Source organism: Mus musculus, chromosome 17, assembly GCF_000001635.26.
Source record: "Mus musculus strain C57BL/6J chromosome 17, GRCm38.p6 C57BL/6J".
NCBI classification, from domain to species: domain Eukaryota; kingdom Metazoa; phylum Chordata; class Mammalia; order Rodentia; family Muridae; genus Mus; species Mus musculus.
Genome location: NC_000083.6, coordinates 22337309 through 22361428, shown reverse-complemented (window position 1 = coordinate 22361428; position 24120 = coordinate 22337309). Strand labels below are relative to the sequence as shown.

General features: G+C 37.1%; 1 protein-coding gene across 10 annotated transcripts; it reads left to right on the top strand.

The window, feature by feature from the left end:
• On the top strand, positions 1–23446 carry Zfp944 (zinc finger protein 944). 10 transcript variants are annotated; one of them, NM_001355280.1, is made up of 7 exons: positions 29–261; positions 1905–1989; positions 2514–2606; positions 6295–6348; positions 17718–17789; positions 20336–20462; positions 21322–23446. In NM_001355280.1, the coding sequence occupies exons 5-7, from the start codon at positions 17760–17762 to the stop codon at positions 22641–22643; spliced, it is 1479 nt and encodes a 492-aa protein (NP_001342209.1). In that variant the 5' UTR covers positions 29–261; positions 1905–1989; positions 2514–2606; positions 6295–6348; positions 17718–17759; the 3' UTR covers positions 22644–23446. The 10 variants fall into 10 exon arrangements, with proteins under 10 accessions (XP_030105698.1, XP_030105701.1, XP_030105699.1 ...); XM_030249837.1 differs by having other exon boundaries at positions 35–261; positions 17736–17789; XM_030249834.1 differs by having other exon boundaries at positions 95–261; positions 2441–2606; positions 17736–17789.
• The last annotated feature ends 674 nt before the right edge of the window (positions 23447–24120 follow it).

Below are 24120 nucleotides of genomic sequence, written 5' to 3'. Positions count from 1 at the left end.
ACGTGACCGGAACCGTGGTGTCCTGGGCGGGGCTAGGGGAGCCGCTCCAAAGATCGTGGCCAGAGACTGGGAACCGCGTCCCCTTAGGTACCTGTTGGAGCCAAGTTGTCTCTACTCCCACTGCGGGCGACTTACCCTGGCCTGGTTCTTTTCGAAGGCCGTAACTCTCCTCAGATGCGGTTTCCTGTGCTGACCTGGGAGAGTCAGCCATCAGCCGCGCAGCCGGGGGCACCGCAGCCCGGCGGCCCTGGAACCTTCCAGGTCAGAGGAGCTGCGGGGCTGGGAAATGGGCTGGAGCGGAGCAGGGGCTTGTTTTCTGCAGTTGCTCTTAAGGACGCCGCGCTCACAATTATGCTGTGGATTTTTATCATTGTCAGGAGGTTTGAGATCCTATGAACTGGGTGTATCGTGCTTTGTTTGTTTGTTTGTTTGTTTTCATTTATCTTATGGTTACCAGAATGATTTCCGAAAATAGTGTCGTAGAACATTTGCAGTACTGTAGTTTGCACACGGGGTTCTCTTTGTAACAGCAGTTACAAAGCTTCTCGAACTTAGATTTCTTAACTCCCTTGACCCATCATTTGCCTACTCAGGAGAGAGTGGCTTATGGCCTGGGAAATAGGCATCCTCAGAGGGCTTTGTAGGTAGAAGTAAAAAGAGGAACCAGGGCAGACTTGACTGACTCAGAAAGTAAGGGTCCAGACTTAACCAGGATGTGATTGGAAAGAGAGAGGTGGAGTTGGACAAAGGAAGAGAAGGGAAGAGAGAATAGGGGGCAAGAGAAGAAGCGGGAGCCAAGAAAGCACCTAGCCAAAGTTGTCTCCTTTGATACTGTTTGGTTTTGGATGCCAGGACAATGGACTGAGGTGCATATTTTAAATATCAAAGCAGACCTGACCTCAGGGTTCTACCAACCTGAGAGGCCCTGCCCTCAATCCTAACTTTTCAGCCCAGGGTCCTGGTTGCCCTTCCACTAGAGGTGCCTCCCTATATAATCCAAACGTTTTGGTCTCTATCTCTCTTCCTCCTCTTCTTCTTCCTCTTCCTCCTCTACTGTGGATGGGCCTGTTCTTGTGAACCAGTCCCCTAATGAATATAGGAGCCAATCACTGGGTGAGTACATGGGACTTTCAGGTTGGACATAGGAAGAGAGTAAACAAGAGAGAGTCGGGTCCTTTTGGAACCAAGACAGCATATGGGTAAGATGTAGCTGCTTGAGTGTCCCAGTATCATGGCAGATCCACAAGGATCAACCACTAGAAGAATAAGAGTACAAGGCTTACAAGATTAGGTTTTCAGGGTTGTGCCCAGAGATTGAGTTACTATTGTTTCTGAATTAAGTTTGTGTTGCATTATCCTTCACATAGTGGCTTGCATGGGTTCAAGAAAGAAAGGTACAGCAGCAAAGCGAGGGTTTGCCAGATGTGTACCACAAACGATGTGGGGGACTTAAAGCACAGGGTTGCTGTGGTAACAACCTGCCAGTGGGAACCTAGAGAGCTGGGTTGCAAGATTGTGGAGCTTGGAATCAGAGTCTCCAAGAGCTAAAAACAGGTTGACCATTGCACGCCAGTGCATGGCAGGCCAGGCCACCTGGGCAGAGACACAAGTGCCGAAACATGCCAGTTTGTTTTTTAATATTTCCCACAACACTCCTCCTCCTCCTTCTCTTTCTCCTCTTTCTTCTATTCCTCCTTCTCCTTTTCTTATTTCTAGAAGCCTGTTATTTTTCGCATGCCCTTCCCCCCCTCGCCTCCTATGGCAACTCTCCCAGCATTAATCACTGGGACCAGTGAACTAAACCAAGACCAGCTTCCCAATAAATTTGCTTTTAATATATTCTAATCTAGGTAGATTTAGCTGATTTCACAAATATGTTATATTTTCTCTTTCCTTCCTATTAGTTATGTTAATGGGCACCTGAGTTAGCAGTTTATCCGGAGTTTCTTTGAGACCTAATAAGGTCTTGGCCAGCCTGGTATGCATGCGGTAAGTGAATTAGATCTTGCTAATCTATTTTTTTAGCTAGAAAACTCAATATTAATTAACACAAAATTAGCCCTTTTTGAATAATTATGATTGCTCATTTACATTAGAAAAAAAGCACTGTGTCCATGCACATGTGGCTTAACTGATTTGTTTTCATTTCATGATTGGTTGACTGTGGACTTCTTGCAGAAGTAGAAATGCCTAGACCCTGCACTCAGGATTTTGTTCAGAGACCTCACTTAGGAGGAGTGCAACAGTATGAATGTTGTATGTAGGTCAGAATAATTTTCTTGCAGTCTCCCTTGCTCCTCTTCAGAGTTAAGGGAAAAACAACTCTGAGTGTGAACTGTGTATGGAAATGGGCCCCACATCTCATAGTTTAAAGGAAATCCTTAAAATAAAGAGAATTTTGTCATATTTTCTCTTTCCTTTATGTCTATCCTTTTGGCAGGTGTGAGCATCTATCAGTTTTGTTCCATGAAACGTTCCCGGTGCTTTCTGAAGAATCTCTTTCCCACATGCAGGTCTCCCACTGCTCAGCCAGTTCTGCTCACCTGTGAATGAGAACTAAGAGCCCTGGGTGATGAAGACAGAGGAGACTGTAGCCAAGGATCCAGGTATGTTTGAGGGATTGAGCAAGGTATGGTGTGGGTGTCAGGTGATAGTAGAAAGAGTATAAGACATGAAATTGCATTTGTCAGTGTCTCTTTAATTAAGGAGTCTAGACAGTTTCACTGTGAATAATATTGTATATTTTAAGGTAGATTTCCAGTTATAGGCTGCACAGGAAGCAGTTGGCTATTCTCAGTATTTGGTTAGTTTTGAGACTCTGAAATGACTGTTGCCCATTGAAAATAAAGAGTCTTTAATCCAGACTAAAAGCAGAACCTGGCTATGAGTATGAACCAAGACATTAGAACATGTAGCAAATTGAAATCCCTTGTAAGGCCCATTGATCTTCCTTTTTTTCCCTCAATTTTTTATTAGATATTTTCTTCATTTATATTTCAAATGCTATCCCAAAAGTCCCCTATACCCTCCCCCCCACCGGCCCGCCCTGCTCCTCTACCCACCCACTCACACTTCTTGGCCCTGGTGTTCCCCTGTACTGGGGCATGTAAAGTTAGCAAGACCAAGGGGCCTCTCCTCCCATTGATGGCCGACTAGACCATCTTCTGCTACATATGCAGCTAGAGACACGAGCTCTGGGGGTACTGGTTAGTTCATATATTTGTTCCACCTGTAGGGTTGCAGACCCCTTCAGTTCCTTGGATACTTTCTCTAGCTCCTTCATTAGGGGCCCTGTGTTCCATCCTGTAGATGAATGTGAGCAACCACTTTTGTATTTGCCAGGCATAGCCTCACATGAGACAGCTATATCAGGGTCCTTTCAGCAAAATCTTGCTGGCATGTGCAATAGTGTCTGCGATATTCCTTTTTGTTGACTTTTTTTTTCTTGAATTATGGACTAGTTGATGTAGTGTGTTAAGTTATTCCTGATTAGAGTAGAATAATTACAGTTTCCTTTTTTTTGTACTTTTTGTTTTAACTTTGTCTTTATTATTCTGAGGTATGTTCCTTCTGTCCTCACATTCTTTGGAGCTGTTGTACTGAATATATGTCATATTTTACCACAAGGCTTTCATGTATCTATTGACATAGTCATTTTTCTTCTCCCACTGCATCTACATCTTGGGTCTCTGACATCAATTAGTTGTAAATGTTGAAACTCTTATACTCTTGGTGTGAACTCAGCTTTCCTACCATTTCAGTATAACTTAAGAAACAGTACTCGTATCTGTAAAATGGCAGCTGGTCTGTGATTTTTCTTTACATATGTTTGTTTGTGCTTAACTTTTTCCTAGATAAGCCTTTTTAGGAGCATCGCTTTGGCTCTAGCATCTGTTATTTTTCTGTCAAACTGGCTAGCACCCTCAGAATAGTATCCAGGAGAATCTCAGTTGAATTTTGTTTTAGGAACATTAGTGAACCAGCCTCTCCAGGCCCTATGGACAAGGGGCCTAAATGGTCCCAGGCCTAGAGTGTGTATAAGTGAGCCTACTCATAGCTGGCAAGGAGTAATGCCTGTGAATCTCTGTGGAGAAGTCACCTTGGCTGAACAGCTGGTCATAATTCTAGTTTACTAATTGAAAGTGGGTGAGGGGCTTGTGGTAATCCTATTTGTTGATTATATAATTTACTTTTCCTAGCCTGCATCTGACATTCATTTCGAAACAGGGTTTCCCCCTGTACAACAGAGTACCAGGGCGTATCCCTATCTCTCCTGGAGGCCATGTCAACAAAGGCCTTGCTAACAAAATCAGAAGACATAACAACATAAAGAGATAAAGAGAGACATAACAACAGAAACTGATAAAATATTCTTACTACAAAAGCCTATACTCTACAAAACTGGAAAATCTAGATGAAATGGATGATTTTCAAGACAGATACTACATACCAAAGTTAAATACAGATCAGGTAAACTAAATAGTCCCATAACCCCTAAGGAAGTAGAAGCAGTTTTCAAATCCTATCCACCAAAAAAAGCCCAGGGCCAGATGGTTTTAGTGCAGAATTCTACCTGGCCTTCAAAGAAGAGCTAATACCAGTGTTCCTTAAACTATTCCACAAAATAGATACAGAAGGAACACTACCTAATTCATTCTATGAGGTCACAGTTACTCTGATACCTTAACCACACAAAGAAAGAGAACTTCAGAACAGTTTTGCTTATGAACATTAACACAAAAATAGTAAAATTCTCGTAAACACATCAAAACGATTATTCACCATGATCAAGTAGGCTTCTCTCCAGGGATACAGGGATGGTTCATTATACAAAAGTCCATGAACATCATCTACTATGTAAACAAACTCAAAGGAAAACATGATATGATCATCTCTTTAGATGCTGAACAATTCTTTGACAAAATACAATACCCCTTCATGGTAAAAGACTTGGAGCAATCAGGAATTCAAGGCAGATATCTAAACATAATGAAAGCAATATACAATAAACCAATAGCCAACATCGAATTAAATGGAGGGAATTTTGAAGCAATCTCACTAAAATCAGGGACAAGACGACGCTGCCCATTTGTTCTCTGTCTGTTCCACATAATACTTGAAATTCTAGCTAGAGCAGTAAGGCATCAATAGAAGATCAAGGAGATACAAATTGGAAAGGAAGAAGTCAAGGTATCACTATTTGCGGATGGTATGATAGTATACATTAATGACCCCCAAAATTCTACCAGTGAACTCCTAAAGTTGATAAACAACTTCTGCATTGTGGCTGGGTATAAAATTAACTGAAAGAAATCAACTGCCTTTCTATATACAGATAATACATGAGCTGAGAAAGAAGTTAGGAAACCAACACCCTTCACATTATGTCTTTAAAAAAAAAAAACACATGCATAATACTCCATTGTGTAAATGTACCACATTTGCTTTATTCATTGTTTTGTTCCTGGACATCTTTGTTGTTTCCAGTTTCTGGCTATTATAAATAAAGCTACAATGAGTGTGGTTGAACAAGGATCCTTGGAAGGTTGGAGTGTCCTTTGGCTATATGCCCTAGAGTTACAGGAATGGCTGAATCTTGAAGTAGTTTTATTCACTTCAGTTTGAGGAACTGCCACACTGATTTCCATAATGACTAGAATTTTGCAGTCCCACCAGCAATGGAGAAATTTTTTTATTGTTCCACATTCTCTCCAACTTGAGCTGTCACCGTTGTTATTGATGTTACCCATTCCAACAAGTATAAGATGGAATGAATCTCAAAGTAGTTTTGATTTGCATTTCCCTTAATGCAAAGGGTGTTGAACCTTTTATTAAGGGTTTCTTAGCCATTTGAGTTTCCTCCATCTAGAAATCTGTTTAGATTTTATGACTTTTAAATTTTTGATTATTTGGTTGTTTTGGATTTTTTTTCACATCTAGTTTCTTGAGTTGTTAATATATTTTGTGCATTCTCTATTAGATGTGGAATTGGTAATTTTTTTCCCATTGTATAGGCTGCTGCTTTATCCAAATGATGGGGCCCTGTGCCTTAAAGAAACTTCAGTTTCATGAGATCCCATTTATTAATTGTTGTCCTTAGTGATTGTGGTATTGGTGGGTTTTTTGTTTATTTGCTTGTTGTTGTTTTTAATAACATCTCCTGTGACAACATATCCGTTCTTTTTCCCACTCTTTCTTCTATCAGTGTGTCTGGTTTTATATTGAGGTCTTTTATCCACTGGCACCTGAGTTTTGTACTGGGTGACAAATACGGTTCCATTTGTATTCTTCTAGATGCAGACATCCAGTTAGACCAGCACCATGTTTTGAAGATACTATCCTTTTTCAGTATGTATTTCTGGCTTTTTTTTTTTAAATCAAAAATCATATGTCCATATGTATTTATGTGTTGGCCTTCAATTCAATTTCATTGATCAGGGTATCTATTTTTTATGCCATACTATGAGGTTTTTATAGTGTAATTCTGTAGGAAACTTGAAATTGCAAACTGTGAGACCCCCAGGATTTCAGTTATCATTCAGGATTTTTGTTGCTATCCTGTGGTTTTTTTGTTTTGTTTTTTTTCTTTTTGGTGTTTGTTTGTTTGAGTATATAATGGTGAAATTATCCATTCAAGATCTGTGGAAACTATGTTCAAATTTGTATGAGGAATGCATTGAAATCTCTATTTCTTTTGGTAGGATGGCCATGTTCACTATGTTAATTCTCCTTATCCCTGAGCATGGGAGATCTTTCCACCTTCTAATATCTTCTTCAATTTCTTTCTTCAAAGAATTAAAGATTTTATCATTTAAGTCTTTCAATTTCTAGCATACACGTACAACCAACATATTTTATTTTATTCAAGGATATTGTAAAGGCTGTTCTTTTCCTGATTGTTTTTTGTGTATGTGTAGACCTTTTGAATTTTATGCATTAATTTTGTTTTCAGCAACTTTTTGAAAAGTGATTTTCAGATATAGAAGTTCCCTGGTGGGGCTCTTTGGTCATTTATGGATACTTCCATATTATTTGTAAATATGGATACTTTGACTTCTTTCCAAGTTGTATCTTGATCTTCATTGTCTTATTGCTCATACTAAGACTGCAAGTACTATGTTGAATAGATATGGAGAGAGTAGACAGCCTCTTCTTGTTTCTGATTTTAGTACAATTGCTTTGAATTTCTGTTCATTTCTTCCTTCAAGACGTCCTGTAAATTGCCTGTATTATATTTAGGTATATCCATGTGTCTCTTATATCTCCAGGAATTTTATGGTTAAAGGGTGTTATATTTTGTCGCAAACCATTTCTATGTAGAATACGAAGATCATGGCATTTTTTTCTTTCACTTTATTTTGTATTTATTGTGTTTTCTCTATTAAACTCCACCTACATGTCCGGGACAAAACCTATAGGTCATGTTTGTTGATATTTTGATGTGTTCTTAGATTCTCTTTGCAAGTATTTTATGACCATTTTTGCAAGTATGTTAATAAGAGTAATTGGTCTGTAATGGTCTTTATGTAATTTTGTCTTTATGTGTTTTGGGTATCAGGGTAATTGTGGTCTCATAAAAAGAATTAGGCAATGTTCTTTCTGTTTATGTCTCATGGAATAGTTTGAGGAGTATTAATTTTAATTGTTCTTTGAAAGTAATGGGATTTTAAGCTGAAACCATCTTGCCCTGACCTTTTTTCCCCCGGGGTGAGGACTTAATGACTGCTTCTATTTCGATATGGATTAAATATGTGTATTTTTCCTTATCAAACGTTTTATTCACTTTGGAATGTGGTACCTATGCATAAAAGTTATCCATTTCATTTATATGTTTCCAGTTTGTTGGAGGAGGGGTTTTTAAAGTATGTCTTATGATTCTCTGGATTTCCTTGGTGTCTGTGGTTTTGTCTCCATTTTGTCTCTATTCTTTCTCTACCTTTTGGTTTGGGTAGGGGTTTATCTATCGTGTTGATTTTTGTTACAGAACCAATTTTTTGTCTTCACTGATTCATAGTCTTCTTCTCTACATGTCTGTTTTATCAATTTCAGCCCTGCATTTTATAATTTCTTACTGTCTACATTCTTGGATGTGATTATTTTTGTGTGAGAGAGAATTTTCAGTAGTGGTGGTAAGTTGCTAGGAAGAAATCTCTCCATTTAGTTTCTTTCTTCTGTCTTGACCCGTTTCCATTCAATAGAGTTATTCACTTTCCATGTGTTTTTTTAACCATTGTGTAACTGAATTCTTTAAGGATGTGACAAAATACACTGTTTATTTTGGCATCTTAGACAGCCACAAGCTTTTACACAAAACTTTGAGTTTTAAAAGTGGATTTTTCTGTGCTTCCTATTAGAGCAAATTTAGTGTGCTTCCAAGAAGACAAACTTGTTTCTGACTGCACAACCACAATCTTGCCATCTAGTGGTGAAAGTGGTACAGGGCAGGATGAATTCACCCTTAGACTGTGGGCAGTGTGCTGAGAAACCACTGACTTTTGAGACACCTATATCCTATCAAAATCCTGAGTTTCTGAAGTATCTTCCTCTAAGTCAATATTGCTAACAGATATTTTACTTGTAGTAGTGAATGTCTGTGAGGGAAGAATAAAAAAAGGTGTTTTTAGTGTTACTTAATTTTCACAGAGAAGGAATTCAGCTTCCCCGAAGGCTCTTCAGAATAAATTACTCTGTCAGAAATTTAAGATATTTCATACAAGTGAAGAAAGCGCAGCTGGAATTGCAACTTTAACTTCAAGTGCTATTTTCATGGAACATTTTATTTTAATTAATCATTTTTTTGACTGAATCTTTCTGCTTTTCTATCTTGTTTTCAAACCTGGTATTCTATTCCTTTCCTTATCTCTTTATATTTTTCATATTTTGTTTCATCTCAGTTTGGATTTCCTTTCAGTGTTTTTGCCTATTTACTTCAAGTCAGTTTTCTTATCCTTCATTATCCCTACTTCCTTCAGCTGTGTGCTCATGGTTTTGTTCCATTCAGTTATTTTGCTTGCAGTTATGTTCTTCATGACTCAGAGGTTTGAATTTTGGATATCTCTTAAGTTGTTCTTTTTAGGGGATACTGCCATGGTTATGATTTGATTCCAGTACATCTTGTTTTATTTTTAGTATTCTGTGTTAGGAATGGGAACAAAAGAAATCTGAATTTAGAATTTTGGTTGTCTTTTGCTGTGTGATTTTTTAGCTCAGGAGGCTTGTATTCCTAGCTTAGAACTTCAGCTGCCTATCTTTTTATCTGAGGGGTTCAGAACTCACTGTGATGCTCAGATATCAGGTGCAGCAGCATCCTGCTCAATCCGCTTCAGGTGTAGGCTGGTAGCAAATGTAGGCTGGGAATGCTGTATAGAGTGGGTTCAGCATAGCTAGAAAGCTGTCCAGAAAGCTGTAGTTGTGTGGCAGGAGGCCTGATAATGAGTGGGAAGGACTTTTCTCTACGGGGCAGGGTTAAATCTCAGGAACTAGGAGAGTGACAGGGAAAAGAAAATAGCTGGGTAGACTCTACAAAAGTAATTAAGGAAGATAAAGCACCTGGCTTGAAAGTGTTTAGGGGATCCACATGACTGGAACCAATTGTCAGGTCTAGGAGAACTGCTAGATCCAGGCCTAGGTCATAAGAAAATCCACCATTCCAACCTGGTCCCTAGCCAGGTGCTGGTTACCTGACCCTGATAATTCTTCTTGTGTTACTAGTATAAGATTTGTCTAAAGAAAAGGAGAATTCTATGCTAAATCTGTCGATTCCTCAGACATTGGTAGAGCAGATGCTTCCTCCATCAGTCTCACCATGCTTAATGCCTTTTCTAGGTTATAACTTAAAGGTTGAATTGTTTTGTTGTTTCTAAAAGCTTGCCTATTTCTCCAGTGTGTGTGTGTGTGTGTGTGTGTGTGTGTGTGTAACTTTCCACAGCACTCCATAATGTATCACTGATGTCATTGGCATACATTACAATGTTCCAGCTTCAGCTCTACCTCTATTTATTGGGAATCCACTTTTTTAGTCGGGGTAGGGGAAAATTCTTCCTCAGATAATTTGTCTCTTCACAGAACCAAGTCGGTGTCCTTGACTCATTGGAATGTCTTTGAGTCTTTATTTCATGAACTTCTACACAAACTTACTAATAGCTTTCTAATTACTGTTTTACATTGACTGACTTATTATTACACTAGAAGCCCTCAGCCACATTATTATGGACATATGTCTATTAGAACCATTGCCTATTATTATCAAATTTTATGAGCTGGCATTCAGGGTTATGCTTTAAGAAAGTAGCCTATGAATTCTCTCACTGTTCATTGATTTAAGTCTCCACAATACCTAATTAAGGAACAATGAACAACGAGCTATAGAGTTGACCCAGCATTTAAGAACACTTGTTGTTCTTGCAGTATCCAGGATCAGTTCCAAATATAATCATGGGGATATAAAACTCTTCTGTAACTCAGATTCTAAAGGATGTATTGGCCTCTTATGGCCACTACAGTCACTGCTAAGAAATGCACACTTACCTACAGGCAAATACCCATACACATCAAATTAAAATACATAAATCTTAAGAAAAAGAAACAGTAGCAATCTGGAGGTACATAATGATTCAAGTTAAACAGCACAGGAAAGAATTTGGAGGTGTCTGCTAGCATGCGAGTTAAGTATGGAGCCTGGATAAATGATTACCAATGACCAAACTGAAGAAATAAATGTCAAGTCAGTGATAAACATTGGTTTTTATTGTTTGGAGAATTTCAGTTATGAATGCATCATGTGTTTGATCAAATTCACCACATCTTCTTCAGCTCCAGTTACCCAGTTACAGTTCCATAATGCTTCTTCATATCTCCATATTCACAATTTTTAAAAGACAAAATAAAACAAAGGGTTACACAGGAAACATGGCCAAAAGCTAATGAGAAGGAATGTAATGGGACTTAGAAGAAAATCTGATGTGTTCTACTACATTCATAGCTAGTGTGTTGCTACTTTCAGTTGGGGTCAAAGAAACTTTGTTTCAATGAGCAACAGTTATTTCAGAGATTCAAAACTAATCAAATGAGAGCAACTGACTGCTTACTGTACAGCCTAATATGAGAAATCCATGTTACCATATCTACAGTTTTCTCATTGAAAAGTTCCAGAATCATTAATGAAATAAAATAGGACAAAATTAAATTCATGTTCTCTTTCTATTATCACTTGAGACCCATCTCATCCCTTGCTCAATCCCTCTAGCATATCTGGATTCTTTGCTACAGTCTCCTGTCTCTTTACCATCCAGGGCTCTTAGTTGATTAACAGGTGAGAGTTTTGCCCCAACTTATAGTATATCTAATATGAGTGCTACTACCAGGGAGTACAAGATATTTGTAGACAGTATGAGTGATTTAATCTTTGCTTTGCTTTTTTTTTTTTCTCAAGAAGGTCCACTTGCTCCCTGAATCTGCTATATTGATCCCTTGAAATTTTCCTCAGTCCTTGAAATATGTACTCACTTATAACACTGTGTTGAGTTAGTCCGGAGTCGAGATGAAGAGTTCCCATTGCCCTTTTTACTGTACTGTTTTCTTTAGCTGTGCTTCCCTTTTCTTCATATTCGGAGGCATGTTCCTTCTGTTCTCACATTCTTGAGATTTTTATACTAGGCAAATGTCTTAACACACAAAGGGCTTTCATGAATCTATTGATATCATTTTTCTTCTCTCACTGCTTCTACATGTTTTGTTTCTCACATTCATTAGTTTGTAGATGTTGAAAGAGTCTTACATTCTGGTGTTAACTCAGCTTTCCTTCCATTTCCATGGAATTTATAGACAAGCTATGTGTCTGTGTATATCCTGACAACTGGTTGATGATTTGTTTTTGCAAATAATTGTTTGAGCTCTCTGCTTTTGAAATTGAGGTAAAGCCTCTTTTGTATGATGAATTTCTCGTGTTCCTTTTCTTTGTGTTTTAGGAAATATTCTCCTTTTCACAGTATCAGGAGAATTCCATGCTAATCTGTGCAGTCCTTAGTCACTGTTAGAGGAAACTTCAATATAAGCATCTGCATGTCCTTACTATTATCTTTGTACATACTACTTCAGGTTGACTGCTTTTCACCTTTTTCAGCCCTGGGGCAAATAATTGTGGACAAGTATCCATCCCAACCAGTGTCTCTTGTTGCCAAACGTTTCCATGTGTCTTTGTTATCTCACTTCTGTCTGATTGTCTTCAGTTACCTGGCACTCTAAGAAAAGGTCCTTGGTGCTCCATGAAATTTGTCTCACTGTTCTTTAATTTAGGTCTCTATAGCAGGTAATTAGGCACAATTAAGAGCAAGATATATATAGCTCAGTAGTTCTTCCAGTTTTCAGGTTCTTTTTCCTTGGAACTTTATATTTATCCACATGTCATCCAACCCTCTTTGACCTTCTGTAGGCTCTGTGTACATGGCATGCAGAGACCTACATTTCTGAGTCCTGTATGGCCCTGGAAGGGATGGTGTGACATGGTTTCCTGTCCCTAGAGCAAAGCCAGTAGGGTATGGCCCTCCACAAGTGCTGACAATTGCTGTAAGCGTGGGGCTTGTTTGTATATTTTGTTTCATGTTCCTCCTTCGGGAAATGTTCTTTCTGTCAAAGTTTTGGGGGATGTTCTCCCTACCAAGTTTAGTGACTCCATGATAATTAGAAACAGCATGAGTCCAGGAGGTGAGAATATGTTTAATATTTCTCTGCAAAATTTTAAATGCTGTGACCTTCAGGACAGCTCTTAAAGCTGTGGGAAGGAACTCCGAAAACACAAGTTCAAGAAAATATGAACAGGATTTCTCAATTTAAGGCTTAAATATGAACTGTATTAGGGGCTTCATGAACTCGAAAGAACAGAGGCAGCTGCACTAATGTGTCAGTAAAAGGAAGAAATAGTGAAAGGTGGGGGGGTGTTCATGGTTCAAATATCAAAGGAGCAGGGAGTGAGGTGATGATCTCAGGGTGGGATCCCACCCAGTTAAGCTCATTGTTTGAAGGCGGGAGATTTCTGAATTTAAGGTGAGCCTGAGACAAAATAAGTTTAGGTCCAGGCATGGTGGTACACACCTTTAAATTCCTAAGGAAGTAGCTCATGCAAATAAAAGACTGGGTTTGGTCTGCAAGAGAGAGCTACATGGACAGAACTGCCTAGAGAAAGATACCTAGAGAGAACTGTTTTGAGACCTAACATAGCTCTTTTTTGATTTTTTTTCTGGTGGGATTTCTGACTTTGGTCAGATAACCCATAAGCTAGCCAGAGAGCTTTTAGGGTTTTGGGTTTGTTTTTTTTTTTTTTTAATTTATTTATTTATTACATGTAAGTACACTGTAGCTGTCTTCAGACACTCCAGAAAAGGGAGTCAGATCTCATTACAGATGGTTGTGAGCCACCATGTGGTTGCTGGGATTTGAACTTCGGACCTTCAGAAGAACAGTCGGGTGCTCTTACCCACTGAGCCATCTCACCAGCCCCCCCCCCCTTTTTTTTTTTTTTTTTAAACAAAGCTGTCTCAAGCAGAGAGCCCTCTTGAACAGAGAGTTATCTCAGGCAAAGAGCTGTCTAGAGGGCCATCTCGAACAGAAAATAGAGCTGTCAGCTTGCAGCCATCACTGATTTTGAGTTGTTTTCTTCCACTGCTCCCACACATCACTTCCTGAGGAACCCCTCTTCAAATGAGTCTGGTCCTCAGCACTACATGAACATAAAGATACACCTGTAAATAAAATTAAAATTAATAAACCTTACTTTTAAAAAGGAACTGTAAACAATCTGGAGGTATTGAAAAGCAGTCAAAATAACAGTACAGAAATGAATATAGAGTTATAACTAATGTGAGACTAAATATGGATCCTGGATATGTGACAGGTCAGCTAACACTGTATATCAACATTGGGAGTGTTAGGAATGAATCTGTATATAATAAATAAAATTGTTTGTGTACATGGGACTCAGAGTGGAGAACATCCCATGTCCATTGGAGTGTGACAAAAGAGTTATCATATTGATGATGTGGTTAGGTACATAGCAGTAGCTTTTATGAGGAACTACCCTAATTGTGGAATAATTTATAATATAGGAAAATGCTGTTATCCAGCACCTGCATTAATACAATAAGTTGGATTAAAGGTTCCATGGTAATGTGCTCAAAGTCAAACCCAACAAACTCTTCTATACTGTTCAAATGTGAAGTGCATTGTAACCCAACACATTGAATGACATTCTCACTCTCGCACACATTCCACGTGGGACCTAGGCAGCTACATTGTTCTGAACACAAGAGAAGGGTGTGGGCACTTTTTTCATGAGTAAGTGACCCCTGCCCCCCGCACAGACACACAGTGCCACATAGGGCCCCTGGGAAAGACCCTCTCTTGACTTTTCTGTCCCATACCCTGTTACTCATGTTTTCATCCCATCTCTCCTTCTTGTATTTCATTTATATTTGGAGGCAGGTTTTGGATGGATAGCCAAACTGTCATGTATTCATAGTTCCAACCACCATGGTATATAATAGTGGATTTGTATAACTCACTCCCCTTCCTTAAGCTCTTATAACCTTCCCCTTCACCCTACTTCATTCAGTCTTACTTCCCAGCAGTCTCTGAAATGAGTTTCCTATTACAAACCATGTTTGTCTGATTTAGGCTTTCAGGAACACCAGGCTATGTTTTAAGTAAAAGAATTTCAAGGAAATTCCAGTATTCTGGCATGTAGGAGTACATCAGTCATAGATTCCCATCCTGGACCTGTGATTTTTCCAGTCATTGACTTTTAGCTGGCATCTAGTGCCAGCTATGAATTTTCTTTATGGGCTAACCTTAGTTCAAACCAGAAAGGCTTCTCTCATTTACAAAAATCTTGGCCATATTCATCTGGTGGGCATACATTACTGGACAGGATGGTGTTGCAGCACTAGGAATCAGCATCTGAGGAGAGCGACAGATGATTCTCTTTGCCCAGCAACCTACAGAGTCCTTTTAACAATATGAATGCTACACCAGGATATCCAATACATTTTTAGACAATGAGTAGTCTGCTGACTTCTCAGCATTTTTGCTGGGGATGTATAAAACCAAGTGATATTTTCTTGTAGCTTTATATAGCTTATTAAGAGTATTATCAGCCGGGCATGGTGGCGCACACCTTTAATCCCAGCACTTGGGAGGCAGAGGCAGGCGGATTTCTGAGTTCGAGGCCAGCCTGGTCTACAAAGTGAGTTCCAGGACAGCCAGGGCTATACAGAGAAACCCTGTCTCGAAAAACCAAAAAAAAAAAAAAAAGAAAAAAAAAGAATTATCAGATTTGAGCTTTCTTGTGGAATATTTGTAGCTTTTGAATTAAAGAATTATGTTTCCCAAATTATTAAATTTGGGGAAACACATCTGCCTCATTCTCTTATTTAACACATTGAAAGTGTTATATGTCTTACTTTCTCTTTGTAAGCACTGTTGCACTGTGATGAATTAGTGTTGAGGCATAGCCTACCTATCCTTGTCATGCTTTGTATAGTACAATAATGACATCTGTCTTCAAATTTTGTAAGGACAGATTTAGGTTGTTGGCTACTATCTTGATGAGTTATATTCCTTCTGTTCTCACATTCTTTCTTCAGTGCTTTCATATTGAGTCAATGTGCTGTTTTGCCCCATGTCTTTCATGGATATACTGACATAGTTGTGTGGCTTCTGTCCCTGATTTTTACATATTTTGTGCTTTAAATTATTTGGTATGTGGGTACTGAAACAGTTTTGCATCCTTGTCATAAAATCAAGTTGAGTTCCCTTTCTGGATCCATTAGAGAGAATCTCTTTGTCAATGTACATCCTTTCAACTAGTCCATGATTTTTTTTTGAAAATGTTTTTTTTTAACTTGTCTCCTTTTTATATCAAGGTAAAGCCAGCTTTGTGTGCAATATTCTCCGTGTAGCATTATTACAGGTTTTTCTGAACAAACTGGAGAATTCATTGCTGAGTCTGTCCAGTCCTCAGACATTGTTCGTGGAAACTGTGTGTCAGCACTTGCTCATTGCCTGGCATGGTTTTATGACATAAAACATTGATATTCACTTGGCTCTAGAAAATCATCTTTTTCCTTTTCAATTCTCTTTAATTTTGTATGACTCCACACCATGTCATCCATCTGCTATTTCCCATTGTCACACTAAACTGCTTGAACAGTGGCATAGAAAGAGACCTTCCAACTATCTGTTAAATGTATAGACAACTATATGATATGACAGAAATAAGGTCAACTTAATACATAAAAAGAGCTGCATATATACTATATATATGGTCATGACAACTTTGTATAGTAATAGTATTTCAATATTCATAATTAGTCCTTATTTTTGAAACTTATGCAAAAACTTATACATATGTATGTAACTATACATATATTTGTATACCTGCATGTGGATGTATAGGTATAGGTATAAATGACAGGAGTCTCATTTACACATTCTTAACTTTCAGGTAGAACTACAAGGGTTATCATCATACATGAAATCCATTAATAGCCAGGAACTGAAGGGTCTCACTGGAGTCATATTTATTGCTAATTGGAAACCTGAGAACTGCCTGGAACAATACCAAGATATAGACATGCATGTCCAGGAAGATGTTTTCAACAGTGATAGGATTTTGACGGATCTGACGTAATGAATGAATCATCCCAAGGGCATAATCTGAAATGATGCACTTTATCTCTGCACATTCTTTCATACTTAGCAACCATCAGAGAGTTTCTCCCATGCCAGCTTCTTGATGATTCTGCCTTGACATTGGTTGGAACAGTTGTTTCCAACCTGTGGCTCATGACTCCTTGGAGGTCAATTGACCCTTTCACAGAGGTCACACCTAAGACTTCTATACTACATATATTACTGATGGTTTTAGAAACTGATATACCACTCCCATATCAATCTACAAGTGGGACTCCTACATGTAGATAATTTAAGAGTTCCTGGTTCTGTATTAAAAAGGTGGAGAACCACTGTCTTAGAAGAGTTAGCACATGGACATTCCACTTAAAGACATGTAATTGTAATGTTCTGCCAAGAAATGTATTTGTGTTTGTTTGAAGTTAACAGTATTCTCACAAAGTGGTATACATATGATTTAGAAAAGAGGTCCACATTGAAAGAAGAGTAAATAGGAAATACAGATTTTACCTCACAAACAATGTAAAGGTTAAATGATGATGAAAATACCTGTAAGTCAACCTGATGATTTATTAATTTGAACAAAACATGATATTTGCAGATAGAATCTATGTACTGTATCTGCCGTGTAGCTTGAAATAAAACATGACCAATGGGTCAGATGTTATATTCTTGTGTGATAACTAATGAAACTTTATTTAATGCTAGGCATCCATCTTAGGGCCCGACTAGCCATTTGCCTCTGGTTCTAGTTCTTGAATCATAAGTTCCTAGTAATAACCCTGAGTAGTAGTTTTCTTGCAGCAGGTATACATATATTCTATATTTGTGCCTGGTACCTGCTGAGGTTTGAAAAATGACTGAGATTGTAGTCCTTTTTTTGTCATATTAAATATGTCTCTAGGAATGTTGGCAAGATTTCTGGTATCATTTGATTTTTGTGTTTATGTTTTACCACTGTCCATAACAGAGTTGTATTAATTTTAGCTTTTAATTTTGGAAACCTTGATGTGAAATTTCAATAAAACTTCCAGTTTATTTTCCTGACACAGACTTGGAGAAGAACAATAAGAAGAATGGATGTTTCCCTGGTAAATGCTCCCCAGGTCAGTGTCCTGTCCATATTTTTTTTTTGAAAACTCCTCTCATTATTTAAACCATTCGCAACTTGTAATGTTATCTATAGTGTTTGTTTTTTCTCATTTATCTTTGTTCTCCCCCAATAATAAAAATTATATCTTTAGTTCTTTTTCACTTATAATGGGACAAGTACAGATATGTCCAATTATATTTTTACTGGATTTTATGCTGTGTGGACATAAATGTTCAAGGATCAATGGCCTGCGGTTCTGAAAGAGAATGTATTGTAATTGATGCTCAAAGAATATATTGATGGTTAATTTCTTCATTGGATGGACTTGTGTCATTTATTATTTCTGGGGACAGATCTCCTGTGCCACTTAAACTGCATTTCAGGAATAGTCAGGTTTCCAGAAACAACCTTCAACAGCAATGTGAATGTAGATCTGCAAATACATGGACATTGATGTTACTGAGAAATGTATGGAAGAATAGAATTTATGGAATTGTCGAATTAGAAGACTATTCACTGTCTTGAATGAAACTTGATAGAAAACATTTCGGCTCCCTAGAGACATAGATGATGAACGGAATATGTGTCTTTCTCTTACCGTAGGATTGATGTGTTTGTGAGGAGATGCAGGTTGTAGTATTCTGGTATCTCTTTTGAACATTTTATGTCACATAGTCATCTTGGGTTTGTTGACACTTGAAATCTTTGTCTCAGGAGAGACACTGCCTAGTGCTCAGTGTGCTCAGTTCTCAATATACAGATGATTGTTTTCTTCTTCCCTTTTGTTTCATTTTTTAGGAGTAATATAAGCACTACTGTGTGTGCCTTTATATTACAGCACATGCCATATATTAGTAAGAATTTTCTGGAAAATATTATCTTGGTACTATGCATAAGCCATCACATTTTAAGCATACATGAATGTCCCTCTTAATTTGTTCTCTTCTTCAGCAAAATGAATGTTCCATCCACCCTATGTTTTTCTCTCCTCCAGTCTATGTATTACATAGGGGAAAACTGAAGGACTGTGGCAATATTTCTTTACAATAATATTTTATTTGAATACCTAAGTGTTTATCTTCATATTTTTATGTACATTGAATGATACCATATGCCCCCAAATCCTGAGTTTAGCATCCAGCCCTTGGGACTGAGGTTAAACATGATAGTGAGCTACAATGTGTGTAGAAACAAAAGAAGATTAAGTCAGGGCTACACAGAGAAACTCTGTCTCGAAAAGGGAAAAAAAAAGAGAGTGAGAGAGAAGATAAAGTTAAAATTACAATTTTCAGTTAAGTCAATCTCATGAGTAATAATGTTTTTAAAATTCAAGAAGAATTACTATAATTCTCAATTAAAAAACTCAATTTGATCAAAAAATGATTCTACTTTAGTTGAATGCATTGTCACATGTGCCATTTATTTACACACACATACCTAATTATTATGTAGTAAAAAAACATATGTAATTAATGACCTTGATATTATCTGTACTGCATATGTCAACTTTGATAAAACTTTCAATAATTCTATGCTGTCTAATACTGGCTTTTTTATTTTACTGTTATGAATATAGCCTCATAAAATAACTTCATAAAGTATTTCATTCTGTGTATCCTTTGGAATGTTGACTGGGTTCACTGATTTAATGTTTAAAGAAAAAAATGTGATTCTTAATTCATCCAATAATTCTGCATTTCGTGTTGTACATCTTTGTCCTAGTAAGGGTACAGCATTGTTCCTAGGTCTCAGGATATCAACTGAGAATTTTAAAATAGAGTCATGTGAGCCCCTACTACAGATAGGATTGATAAAGTGTCCATAGTTGAGCAAGAGTGAGAGCTGTAAAATTTAGAAGTACAGTTTTATTCATTGGAATTTGACCATCTGTGATGTGACACTGGGATTCTGTTTCATAGCAACCCATACTTCATAAAGCTACACTCCTGAATCTAGACAAGAAATGTGTATGTTATATTCCCTAAAACTTTGCTGATTACAATCCTGTAATCCTGTTTCAGAGAAATAGAAAATACAATAGAGACTATTTTGCATCATTTATTAAAATTAATTTTCAATTTTATTTAATGTTTGTTGGTATATTTGGCCGAATGTGTGCATATGTGCTGTGTATTCCTTCAGCCTGTAGGGCTCAGAAGAGTGCATCGTATTTCAGAGAATTGGGATTAGAAATCTGTTGTATAGTTATGTGCACTGGGAAACAACTTTGGATTATAGAACCCAAAGTACAGACAGATTTTTAAATGAAGTGATGGTGGCAAAACCTTCATCTGATGCTAACGTCTTATAAAACATTAGAAAGTTAATGAAGCAGAAGACCTTATGAATGTAATCAATATAGTATATCTTTCTATAAATTGCCTATGAAGGAGCAGCAGTGCATACCTTATGACACATTTTTACAGCATTTCTAGAAGATGTTGTTTGTCCTTAAATATTTACCATGACTCAACTTTATCACAAATTATCTTGAATTCTTTAGGAGGTTTTACCTAGGAAATCACTTTTGTCCAGGAAACAGGTATTTTTCCATTACAGGGTCAGTTAACATTCAAGGACGTGGCTGTGGACTTCTCACAGGAGGAATGGGAATGTCTTGACTGTGCTCAGAGGGCATTGTACATGGATGTTATGTTGGAGAATTACAACAATCTGTTTTTTGTGGGTAAGAATACTCTTCTTGTAGAATTTCTGATACATTTTTTGAATTTACCTATTGTGTGTTTGTTATCTCTCTGAAAAATCTAAAAACTCCCAGAATGAAGGAAATTCTAGTTACAAACTTTTCATTGTTTTTCTTTTACATTTCTCTACATTCTTTTGAAGAGGAATCAGTGTTATATGCTCGGTAGTCTCTCCAAACTTATTGTCTACTTTTAATCAAAACTTCCGATTTCCAAAAAAAAATTGAATATTCACAGTAAGAAAATATATTGCTACACACATAATAATTGGAATATTTTAATTTTACTACTGAATTAAAGTCTTCACTTATTTATGAATTTTAAAAATGGAGATTGTTTTAAATGGAAAAGAGCTGTTGGTTTGAGAATTTTGTTGTTATCTCAACATTTTTACATGTAATCTATGTTTAGTCCTGATACAGGATGGTCTTTGTATTGTGAATTCCATGCCAATGTGAATTACATAATGAATTTGTAGCTGACCAAACTTACACAGTGTCACGATCATAAAACTTCAACAAGAAAATAGAGAAATAGTTGATGACATGATATTTTAGTGGGCTCCTTTCTCAAAGTTATTTCCTGTCAGGCTTTTTTCTACCTTCTGCAAAATATACTGTGTATATAAGGGTTTTGAGGCTGTTATCATGTCCTTTCATTTGTTAATAGATGAGCTTTAAGGTTGTTCTAAGCATCCATGAAATAATTGTGAAAAAGACTACTTTTGAGCCCTATCCTTGAGAATCACCAAATTATATTAGAAAATGTCAGGAAACATGTGCTATTGTCTTACTTATCCATCAATCCCTATCATCTCTAATTGCACCTTTTTTTTTCCAGAGAATCATTGTGTGTGTCCTAAATATGAGAATGTCTTGGATCAAGACACACAGCATATTTTCCACAAGCATGTAAATATCCAAAAGAAGTCTTGTAAATGTAATGATCGTGGCAAAGATATTTATGAATACACCCAAAGTGTACTTTACCAAGATAACTTCAGGGATACACATGTTAAGTCATCAGATGTAAACAGACATGAAACTGGAAACACCAGAGAACCTTGCAAATATAAAAACTGTGTAAACTGTTTAAATTTGTGTTCTATCATTGGTCTAAATCAAGGAATCCACATAGGAAAGAAAGAACACAATGGGACAGTGCTTGATAAGGTTTTTGACTCTAAACAAATACTCGGGCTGAAACAAACCAATAGTGGAAAGAAACCTTACAGATGTAGTGAATGTTCCAGATGCTTCACCAAGAAATGCAAGCTTAGACAACATCAGATAATTCATACAGGAGAGAAACCTTACAGATGTAGTCAATGTGACAAATGCTTTTCCCAAAAATGCAGTCATAGTACTCATAAGAAAATTCATACAGGAGAGAAACCTTACAAATGTACTGAATGTGACAAATGCTTTACCTTTAAAACTGACCTAAGAATTCATCAGAGAATTCATACAGGAGAGAAACCATACAAATGTATCGAATGTGACAAATCTTTTACCCAGAAAGGCCATCTTATAATTCATCAGAGAATTCATACAGGAGAGAAGCCTTATAAATGCAGTGAATGTGACAAATGCTTTACCCAAAAATGTAGTCTTACTATTCATCAGAGAATTCATACAGGGGAAAAACCGTATAAATGTGGCAAATGTGAAAAATGCTTCACTCACAAAGGTGATCTTAGAAGTCATCAGAGAATTCATACAGGAGAGAAACCTTATAAATGTAGTGAATGTGACAAATGCTTTACCCACAAACGCAGTCTTAGAAGTCATCAAAGAATTCATACAGGAGAGAAGCCTTACAAATGTAGTGAATGTGACAAATGCTTTACCCACAAACGCAGTCTTAGTATTCATCAAATAATTCATACAGAAGAGAAGCCTTATAGATGTAGTGGATGTGACAAAATCTTTAATCACAAAGGTGATCTTAGAAATCATCAGAGAATTCATACAGGACAGAAACCTTATAAATGTAGTGAATGTGACAAGTGCTTTGTTCATAAATACAGTCTTAGTATTCATCAGAGAATTCATACAGGAGAGAAACCTTATAAATGTAATGAATGTAATGAATTCTTTAGATATAAATGTAGTCTTAGGACTCATCAGAAAATGCACACATTAGAGCATATTTACAAATGAAACAAATGACACAAACCCTTCAAAAAAGATCATGTTAAAACTCATCAAACAATATATACAGGAGAGTGTCCTTTCAAATATAAATGTTTAAATCCTTTACTGTTAGCTCATCTCTGACAGTACATCAGAGAATTCATACGGGAGAGAAACCTCACAAATGTAACATGAGGAAAGAGCTTTACCTGAAAAGTAGTTTCTGCTGGAAAACATGTGGCATGTATTTTACCCAAGTGGAATTCTTTGCAACACTTTAGGCTCCACACTAGAGTTAATTATGAATATTAAGATCTTGTGAAAGCACCTAAGTAGTGTTCAAATCATAGAAACTATAAAGCATTTATGCTGGAGAATGACTGAAAATGTGACAATGAAGAAAAATTTTCAAAATGTTTACTATCAAATGTTCCATAATGAAGACAAAGAAGAGAAGCCACAAGAATCTGTAACACTTTTGTGGAGACGGAAATAATCCATTACAGAGGAAATCTGATTATGGTGGATAATACACTTCTCAAAATAGATAGTGACACCAATAGCATTCTGTATGTTTAACTCAAATGAAGAAACTCAGAAAAATCATATTTGTTAAAAGAGGGTTTGATAAACTGAGCCACCAAAATGGAATGCTCTTCATGCCAGTATTCCTACAGATACAGTTTGCCCTCAGTGTATTCAAAATCTGTATCATGCTGGTTTCAAGTTTCAGGATAGCAAGTGTCTTTGAGTCCCTTGGGCTCTGATCACCAACTCCTTCCCCATAGTCCTGTATATAACTGTAATAAATATTGATTGAACAAGTTGGACTTGGTTGTTTTCAGTTTCAACTTGGGATTGGTGGATGGATATGTGTGTTGCATCTCTGTAGAAAATGTCTCTCATACAACGTGTTGAACCCATTACTATTTTCTCCATAATTGTAACATAAAATTAATACTAGACCAATATTTTTCAACCTATCGATAGCAACTCCTTTGTGGGTATTATGAACTTGTAACAGGTTACACAAGACCTTAGGAAAACATGTATTTCCTATAATCTTAGTGGAACATCATTTCTTTGTCTCTAGGTGAATCCACCTGCATTAGTATACTTTGGATTTTATGATAGTGCTGTAGTATTAGAAATGTTAGAAACACTGTATTAGACCACAATTGTGTTAACTAAAATAAGGAATACTGTGCTCAAATCTCCTGCTTTACTGCCATAACAGTAATTTTAAATTAAAATGCCTCCACACAGAATTGTAGAAGCTTTAGGGGTCTGAGAGGTAAGGCTGTTTCCTCTTGAATTCAAGAAGATTGAGAAAAAGTTCTACCAAGAACAAATGAAACTATGGCTTCAAGGTTGTCAGTGACAGTCAAAATCATCTGGATTGTGTCACTATGTGACTCTTAACTCAATACCACGTGATTCAGCTCAACTCTAATAATCCTCAGTACAATGCTACCCATGGGAAAATATTAGAGACCATTGTGGT